This window comes from Sinocyclocheilus anshuiensis, unplaced genomic scaffold (genome assembly GCF_001515605.1).
Source record: "Sinocyclocheilus anshuiensis isolate Anshui unplaced genomic scaffold, SAMN03320099.WGS_v1.1 scaffold199, whole genome shotgun sequence".
NCBI classification, from domain to species: domain Eukaryota; kingdom Metazoa; phylum Chordata; class Actinopteri; order Cypriniformes; family Cyprinidae; genus Sinocyclocheilus; species Sinocyclocheilus anshuiensis.
The window spans coordinates 2,786,385-2,796,318 of NW_015552582.1; the positions used below are offsets into that span (position 1 = coordinate 2,786,385).

General features: G+C 36.2%; 1 protein-coding gene across 1 annotated transcript; it reads right to left on the minus strand.

The window, feature by feature from the left end:
- Positions 1–4,955: 4,955 nt before the first annotated feature.
- On the minus strand, positions 4,956–9,847 carry ftr79 (finTRIM family, member 79). Its single transcript, XM_016456223.1, has 12 exons — positions 9,230–9,847; positions 9,020–9,115; positions 8,649–8,882; positions 7,945–8,104; positions 7,728–7,862; positions 7,525–7,626; positions 7,176–7,295; positions 6,964–7,059; positions 6,400–6,516; positions 6,166–6,261; positions 5,470–5,577; positions 4,956–5,285 (listed from the first exon to the last, which is right to left on the minus strand). Exons 1-12 carry the CDS (start codon positions 9,806–9,808, stop codon positions 5,200–5,202), a joined length of 1,929 nt encoding a protein of 642 aa, XP_016311709.1. The 5' UTR covers positions 9,809–9,847; the 3' UTR covers positions 4,956–5,199.
- Between the last annotated feature and the right edge of the window lie 87 nt (positions 9,848–9,934).

The window sequence follows — 9,934 nt, forward strand, 5'->3', positions numbered from 1 at the left end:
TAGTAGATAGAGCAAAACCTAATCCAGGATCAGCCCTCTAGCTGTTATACTCTTTATAAGCAGGAAGCGGAATCCTACCTTTCCTCTTCGAGATAAAAGTGAAGATCTTAGACTAGTGCGGAAATTCCCAAGATCAGATAACACGGACAAGGAGCAGGTTTTGTGTGAATGGGCCTAGAGCAGGGGTGCTCAAACATGGTCCTGGAGGGCCGGTGTCCTGCAGAGTTTAGCTCCAACTTGCCTCAACACACCTGCCTTCAAGTTTCTAGTATGCCTAGTAAGAGCTTGATTAGCTGCTTCAGGTGTGTTTAATTGGGGTTGGAGCTAAACTCATCAGGACACCGGCCCTCCAGGACCGAGTTTGGGCACCCCTGCTGTAAAGGGTCTACGTTTATTTGTGTATGCTCACCATATCAACAAAACTTTTGCAAAATAAAGAAAACAAACCGGGTGCGCACAGCCTTCACTGTGTCAGCGAACTGCTTTTAGAAACGCGTCACAAAAACGAACTGAAACTCAGCGAATACTTTACACACAGACACGAGAAATATATCTATAGAAAGCTTGACATGTCTACTCTTAAATGAAAACAAATATTATGTGATAAAGTAATCCGTATGAAACCAACGACATGTCCAGTTTTTCCGTCTGTTCTCATTATCTGCAATTAGATCCCGCCCACGCGCTGTATATTTGACAAATCTCCACGTGAGACGCGCGACACGTAAACGCCCACATCACCGTAAATAAAGCAGCAACGTGTTCATCTCAGATACTTTTCGTTTTTGGAAGAAGACAAAGCCAGGAATAAGCCTTGTATTTACCCCAGAAGAGGCGCTGAGAGCTTTGTTTACCTCACAAACAGAATGCGAGCGCGGCTGGAGCCAGCAAAGGAGATATTTCATGCCGAGTAGTATGTTTCTTATTTGCATTAGATAATGTGTTGTTGTGAGATAAACTTTAACACATTTACTAGTTGGACTTTTCCCAAACTATAATTCCAAACTAAAATGTGTGAAATCGAGTGCAACATTTTGAAATATGATAGGCAACCTTTCATGACATATAAATGTTAAACGGCGTGAGGATGGTTTTATGTTCTATAAACAATACTATATAAAAGTATTGTTTAGACGATATAAAAGTAATGTCTAAGAATGTTTAGACCAATCATTACCGTGAAATACCCTGTCTGCAGATATGTTCAAACATGTGCTTACCAATTTAGTTTCTCAGATATAGAATGTGCTTTTTGTACTGTATGTGCATCTATGATATAAAATCACGTGGGAAATATTAGTGATTGCTAATGTAATAATATAGTTTCTATCAACATGCTATCAACATGCTCACGTATTTATTTATTTTAGTGGGGTATGCTTTAAATTGATCAAAAGTGAAGATACAAACATTTATAAGGTACAAAATATTTCTATTTCAGATAAATGCTGTTCTTCTGAACTTTCTATTTATCAAAGAAACCTGGAAAAATTATACTCAGCTGTTTTCAACAATAATAATAGTAATAATAATAATAAATGTTTTTGAGAACTATTTCTGAAGGAATATGTGACACTGAAGACTGGCGTAATGATGCTGAAATGTTTGAAACTATTTAAATGTTCGTTTAGGACTGGCTGCATCACCGGCATCTTGCACAAGAAAGGCATGCGAGTGTCGTTCAGTTTTGAGTTCGCTGGAAAATCATACTGAGTAAGTGCACAGTATAGTAATTGTACTTTTATTATGCCTAGACTATATGGTAATATTATTTGTGGTTGATAGTGTTAAAATTTAGTTTCTTTGTTATTGGCATTCTGTTTTCTCATGAAGTATGCATACTATACTAAGGTACTGTGGGGAAAAATTGCTAGCGAATAACAATTGTTTATAAAATTATTTTAGGACTGTGAATACACCACTCTTGCCTTCACCTGCATCTTACACAGGAAGGGGACGCTCGTTCAGTTTTCAACTTCTTTCAGAATCTTAGAGTAAGTGTGCATTCACTATTTTACAGATGTTACTTTCATTCGATTTATTTGCTGTATGGTAAAATATGTTTGCTATGTAGTAATTGTGTTCTTTATTTCGATAAATTAGTACTAGTATCAGTGAACATCACAATGATGTTAATAATGTAGTTTGTGTAAACAGCATGCTTACTTTTTTTTATTTCAGATGTGAGAATAACAGTGTAAAAGAACCTGTTGCAAAGAGAGCCAAAGCAAAGCAGCCCACTTGGTTATGGAAAACAAAGACTGATGTTGACATGTTCCACAGGCTTTGAGATTCCTGCCCACACAGGAACCTGGACCAGAGCTAAGACCATGTGATGCACACACTCCCATGACCAGTATTGAAGTGCACAGGAAATAAGCAGCAGTCATATTTAAAGCAGTTTAAATTAATATTGATGTTCACTTGGATATTTTTCTCCATCGAGGGGAAATAACTTAATACTCTGTCATTTATAGTCATATGGTAAAATGTATATTTTTATTTGTGTAACGTTATGTTCAAAATAACTACAAAATGTCATGCCTTTGAAAAATAAAGAGAACAACAGAATGCGCTGCTTTAGCCCGTCTCGGTCTCCTTGAGCATCTTTCTGGCGCATGCCACAAACATGAACCACAGGGAATACTCGTCTTTTAAAAGGCTCCATTTAGATGATTTGACGTTAAATGCATCATATAAGTGACTTTGGAATAAATCACAGTAGGCCTATATATCATGATAAAAAAAAGCGACTTTACAGTCTGGAAATACTTTAGGCTATAGCAAATTATTTCGCGGACCCCCTATCACTTTAAGAACCGCTGGTCTACACAGAAGAAATAACTGTCTAGACTCTGCCCCAGTACGACTTGTGTCGAGCTATTCATTAGTCTGTTTGATGAGAAAAATATGAAATGTAGTTGCAATAAAATGGGTTAAGAATCCGTACAACTGCAGCAGTGGAGGACTATTATTCTGCTGCGTGATACTGCGGAAGAACTGATCATGGCACGGTTTGATCTTCGGCTGACCAATCAGCAGAAAGGGGCGTTTAATTCCCGCCCTTATGTAGAAATCAAGTATTCAAGCTGTTTATTCATTTTTCCACCCATGAACGAAAAACGAAAACTTAAGCTGAATTCTCGTTTTTCGTTCTTTGGGAAAAAAAAACGAAAAACGAAAAAGGAACCATTTTCTAATTTTTCTACTTTCAATATTAAATCAAAAAACGAATGATCGAATGATACACAGATTATGAGTCTCTTCAAAATGTTGTTCTAGTTTCCTGCCGCATGTTTTGGATATTTTGGATATTGCACCCATGATGTCTTGACTCTTGTGTTGTTGTTTTTTTGTTTGTTCCTAATAAACCGTTTAGCTGCACTCACAAGTGAATCTCAAGTTATTTTATGTGATAGTTATATATATTCTAAATAAACTACAAGCAAAAAATATATACATTTCTTTTTTTCCTCACATTCTTTCTTGTAGCTATTCCCTCTCAGTCACACACCTGACTGAAAGGCTCATTATGCAGCTCATTATGTGGGCCTTTGTCTTCTCAGGTGTGAATCACAGCATTATGCATGACCATTCACGGGCCCTTTCATATACTTTTTCTACACAAAAAGTGTCTTAGAAAATTTAAAGGGTTAGTTCACCCAAAAATGAAAATTAGCTTGTGTTTTACTCACCCCCGAGGCATCCTAGGTGTATATGACTTCCTTCTTTCAGACGAATCCAGTCGGAGTAATATTAAAAATTGTCCTGGCTATTCCAAGCTCTATCATTGCAGTCAGCGGGTGTTGCAGTGCTTCAGTCCAAAAGAAGTGAAATAAAAAATCCATAAAAAAAGGTTCTCTGACGAGACACTTTTTTTTATGGATGGGCACTTTTTATTTCACTTCGGAAAACGTCTGCCCTGCACATTTTTCAGCAGTTATTATGTGTGTCCCGCTGGGCCGGCCCAAGCCTTTATGGGGCCCTAAACAGAATTTTACATGGGGGCCCTTCAGAGAAAGACGCGCTCAGTGCTTTTCATATATCACAACTGTTCAGTGTTTTCAACCGCATAAAGGTTTCAGACATTTAAATTTAAGTACTAGCAAAAAAATACATTTATAGTTTATTTAATGCACATTGATTTCTATGGAAAGCGTTAATAATAATCCTTTCAATTTATTTGACGACGTGTTTTATCCCTATTAAATACACATTGTGTAGGTAACCATGACTTTTACTCTTGTTTTTCTCCCATACTGTAGACTACTGTAGCATTCTGCCAGTCAATGATGAGATGGGTTGTAATAAAGGGGTGTTTATTTAAGACTTTTGCCAGCCATAGTCACACCATTGCCTGGCTTGCACCAGAGAACTTTACTTGAAACAGGAGACACACACGCAGGGCCTCCTCAACAACATACAGCATAAGGGAAGCCATTTTAACATTTAATCCTTAAAATGTACTAATATATATTTTCAAGCTATTAGCTACTAGCATCAAGTATCCACTCTAAAGTTAAATTAAAAATCTTACTAGTAAAATATAAAATCTTACTAGTATCATTTGGAATGAGTATCTAATGTGTAGCTCTTACACAATTCAATATTACAAAAAATATTGAATTTTTAGGATGATTACGTCATAAACTACGACGACAAAAACATTCAAAACTTCATTGTAAAACCTCAAAAGAAGCTTCGAATGTAAATATATGACAAAAATGGCATTCAGATTAGTCTAGTATAACGGTCAGAATGACAGCTATGGCCATTCTAGTAGTTATAGAATTCCGGTAGTTCTAGTATTAAATAATCAGACTAAGACAGAGAGTGAGAGTAGCAGAGTCATAACATCACATAGAGAAAATAAGAAACACACTCAAGGGATGGGCTGTATCAACATACAGGTGCATCTCAATAAATTAGAATGACGTGGAAAAGTTCATTTATGTGTCAATATACCTTTTTCATGCAATCTTGTTTATGTTTATGTAATAACTATGTTTCACAGTTAAAATAGGTTCTTTGAGACTGTAAGGGTCAGGTCATCCAAGTGGGTCTCAGTGGGCATTTTTAATCTGTGCATTAAACCCTGGTGTTAAGAGCAAACGCATTACCCCTAAACATATACAGTATATATTCTAAACCCTTGTGCAGTGTACGTCGTGAACAGCTCCTGGATGCTGTGTATCATCATTAAGGTACAGCCTCAATCTCTGAGACAATGCCAGTCCAACTAAACTGTTCAGGAAAGTTCACAGTCACTTTGGTTCCATCTATAGCTGTTAAGACATTGGGAAGAAAGACATTGTTACTGATATCCTTTGACATTTCTGTATTTGGTGATTATCTATTGGCTATATTCTAAGAAAATGTCATTGACTCTTATGAAACTGATAGAAAATGCTAGCTGTGACTTAAATACTGTAGTTCTTCAGCTCATTCTAACTTGCTAATAACACTTGCCTACGACCACTCCAGTGCTGTGCTTGGTGACACTTCCCCAGCCATGTGCTGGAGTTCTGATGGTGGGTTTAACACGGACCCTCACTCCAGGCCTTAAACTGAGCACTTCTGAATTATAAAGGAATATTTGCAATGTCAGTTTAAAAGTCATGCAGGGTTATTACAGTAAACTAAAATTAAAACAAAAATTAAAACCATTAAAAAATGTTTGCTCTGTGAAATAAAATAAACATTAACTGAAATAAAGTAAAAAAAATTCAGATAATTGCCAAGGCAACATTCCTCAGTAAGTTGAACTACTAAAGTAACTAAAACTAAAATCAAAATAATAAAGACTATATAAAGAAAACACAAAAAACAAATAAGTAACAACAAAATTACTAAAACATTAACTAAAATGAAATGCAAATCAGAAAAAAAAACCTAATTAGAAATATGAATAAAAAATATAATAGTATATTTATGATACTAAAATAGCACTAGAATAAATGCAATAGCTTGTATAGAGATAATAAACAGAGTTGGTTAACCATAGCAGGTTGATAATGAATTAACCCTTATGGCATTACATATGGAATGATACATTTAATGTTCATTTAATTTAATGTTTGTCTAAAATAAACATATAATAATATGCTAGCCAACTGTTTTTTTACAGGTTTTTGTTTAATAATATCCTAATAGCCATCAAATTACCTGAAACATCTCCGTTTATGAGTTCCATTTCTAAAGCGACACCAGTCCAATCTGTCTGCTCAGGAAAATCCACAGTCAAAGACTCGTCCTGAATTCCTGCCGAAGATCAGAAAGTCATTAATAACCCCAAAATCATTTGATGTGTAAATGATTGTGTTTAATTTCATTTTCAGGTATCTCGCAATATATGAATCTGAATTAGTAAAATCAGTGAAAGATGCTGAGTGCATTTACTTTTAATGACACCGATGCTGTTGTGAGTGACTGATCCCCATCCATGTTTTGGATCTTTCACTGAAGATTTCACACTGACTCTGTTTCCTATCTTGAAGTAGGCATGACTGGGGGACCCTAAGAAGTAGTGTTACTAGTTAAGCATAGAGTTAGGCTAATACATTACACCTAGATTAGGCAAATCTAGATTAAAACATTCAAGTGTGGAAAATTAATATAAAACGTAACAGAAAATGTGTTTAATAGAAAAAGTATATATTTGCACATATATGTAAATATCAGGGCACAGGTTTTCTTAATAAAACAATTGGCCATATTGCACAGATCATCTCTTGAAGATATTGTCATTCATCCATATTGTGCAAAAATATACTATAAAAATGATCTCTATTAAATCAATGCCTGGACCATGTACTTAAAACAGAGTAAACAGTGTGGAGTGGCACACATTGAGTGGTGATGAATTATTAAAATGCTATTTAACAAAATAACAGTGTGAAACACATACAGGCATCTAAAAATACATACATTTTACTATTGATTTAATTATTCAGTTTATAATACCTAAATCAGCACTGACTACAAGCTCTATTTCAGAAACTTCACCAATCCAACCTTGCTGCTCAGGGAAATCTACTGTCACAGTCTCACCCTGCACATCTAGAGAGAGGAAATCTTTTGTTATCTTAAAAAGATTTTTTATGCCTAAAATTTGAGTGATTGTAACAATAACTGTTTCAATCTGTCAGATCAATGACAGCAGATGATGTCCTTACTTATGATACTGCCAATGCTTTTGTGGCTGAGTGAACCCCATAGATATTTGGGCGTTTCTACAGATGGCTTCACACAGACCTTGTCTCCTATTTTAATATTGCAGTTGAGAGCTGAAGATTCTGAAATACAGTAGAACAGAATCTAATTTCTTATGATTTACCGCTGTGGCAGTCTCAAATGTCTCACTCTGTAGATAAACAGCTGGGTTAAAAGAGTATAGTATCCTCAAGTATATAAATGTCACATTTCTGTAGCAAAAATATTTATCCAAACAAGACCTCATATGATTTTTGCTGGGTTGCTACTAATTAGATGAGGAAACATTCTATTTCTGTTCTGTATATTTACCGCACTCATCATCATCAGTTACTGGCTCAATTTCAGAAAGAAGTCCTCTCCAGCTTGCAAATCCAGGAAAGTCAATGACCAAACACTTATCACTTTTAATATCTGAAAGAAGAACATGCAAATGTGAGTGCTGCACATACTCGTTTGTGATGTTTTGCAGCATAATGTACCATTTGTGTTTATGAGAATAACACATATCTTGCCTTTTACCACTCCCACACTCTTATGTGTGACAGCGCTACCCCAATCATATTTTGTGGTTTTAATAGAAGGTTTCACTCTGATTCTGTCTCCAACCTTAATGCAGACTTGATTGTTCTTTATGGCCAGATCTGAAACTGGTAAAACATATAGGCCTATTTCATCACTCAGAGGTACAATCAAATACAACCAGTGAAAGTAACTCTTAGTAACTCATACCTTTTTGAACAGTTTCATTTATTTCGTGGTTGAATATAGTCTCCAGCCGCTTTTTAAGTTCACAAACAAGTTCGTTTACATCCGGATAAGGGCAGCAAGACTTAAAAGAGTGACTGGGGAAGCCATCAGACCCAGAAGAAGAGGACACAGACTCATAATTCTGCAGAAAAGTTCAGTCCAGTTTAACGTTTTCTATTGTATTATATACAACACTTAAATAAGTGCAACACGTAGAACATTTTAGCAGCAACTGTAACAATATTACAGTAATAATAATAATGAAGTCTTCCAAGGTCATTTTCATTACAATTGATAACTGAGACAAAATATGGCAGTTGCGTTTGTGTGAAAAAGGATAGAGCGAGTCCATGGTGTGATATGACAGACATTAAAGTAACACCTGTTTCAGAGCGGACTGATATACAGGTGCATCTCAATAAATTTGAATGTTGTCGAAAAGTTAATTTATTTCAGTAATTCAACTCAAATTGTGAAACGTGTGTATTAAATAAATTCAGTGCACACAGACTGAAGTAGTTTAAGTCTTTGGTTCTTTTAATTGTGCATTGCCAATCGACAGCAAATATCAGGAAATATCAGACCAATGAATATATCAATCAGAATCAAGTACCGGAAAGAGAGTGTGTAATGATGTATAACTCTTGATAAGTAGTCTTAAAACTTTTGCTTAAAGCAAAGTGTACCTGAAGAAATTGGATGTTGTCGTCTGTCTGTAGAAGATCGTCAAGAACTCCTTCCCTCTTCTTCAGCTCAGTAATTTCCTCCTGCAGCTTCTTTTGTAGCTTCGTGCCTTGATCCAGATCAGCTTTTTCTTCAGCTTTTATCTTTTCAATCACCTCATTGCTTCTTTTTTCAATAAATTTGACTAATTCACTGAAGACTTTCTTACTGTTTTCCACTGCCTTCTTTGCAGAATCCTGAGGAGAACCAAAGCAAAACAAAAATGTTGTTTACAATTACAAGATCCAATGTGGCAGTGATTAACCTTGTGTCTGATAAATGCAGAGTTGTTCTATAAACGTGTGAAAGTTATTTGTTTTACATCAGAACTTATTGAATGGGAGGTGATGTCCATTTTCATTTTCTGCAGCTCTTTTTCTTTTGCCTGGATTGTCTGCTTGACTTTTGTCTGAGTGTCTGTGAGTTTTATCTAAGGGCAAATCAGTACCTCTCTGTTTAATCTTAATGAAAACATTTGTCAATAGCATTTTGTAATTAAGTTAAGTTGGGTCATCAAAGGAAAAAAAATGATGGACATCTTCACCTGTTTCTCGTTGCGCTCTATTGTAGATGGCACTGTGTCATGGCCCTTGTGGTCATCCAATAAGCAGTGCATGCAGACACATTTCTGGTCCGTTCGACAGTAAACCTCAAGAAGCTTGTCGTGTTTGGGGCATACTGGAATGACTGCAGCTTTCACCAGCTTGTGTTTCTTCAGGGCAGGAACATTATAGTGGGGTTGTACATGTGTTTCACAGTAAGAGGCTCGACACTCCAGACAAGACTTGACAGCTTTGATCATTTCTCCAGCACAGAAATCACACGCAATCTCTCCAGGTCCAGCAAGACATTGAGCAGACTCTGACACTTGCAGCTCTGTGCTCCTCAGTTTCTCCATTATTTCAGCAAGCACTGTACTTCTGTTGAGTGGAGGCTTTGAATTGAAGGCCTGTCTGCACTGTGGACATCTATAGACCCCGTTCAGATCATTTGTATTCCAGCACTCACCTATACAGCCCATGCAGTAACTATGTCCACACGGAATTGTCACAGGATCCCTCAACAAGTCCAAACATATTGAGCAGCTGTACTGGTCATGATCTTCAAGTATAGCCTCTGCCATGTCTGCTAAAACCTCCTTGTGTTAGCAAAGAACCATGGATGTAAGTTAAGGTGTAAGTGTGAGAGTGAAAGTGAAAGCAAGCAATGATTCATCATAATACACAAATACAGTGATACAAATGCTTAT

Excerpts from the sequence above, each read along its gene's own strand:
- ftr79 (XM_016456223.1), bottom strand. The coding sequence starts at position 9,808 with ATGGCAGAGGCTATACTTGAAGATCATGACCAGTACAGCTGCTCAATA. Across the intron at positions 8,883-9,019 it reads TGGACATCACCTCCCATTCA|GATTCTGCAAAGAAGGCAGT; the intron begins ATAAGTTCTGAT and ends GGTTCTCCTCAG. Across the intron at positions 7,296-7,524 it reads AACTGATGATGATGAGTGCG|AATCTTCAGCTCTCAACTGC; the intron begins GTAAATATACAG and ends ACTGTATTTCAG.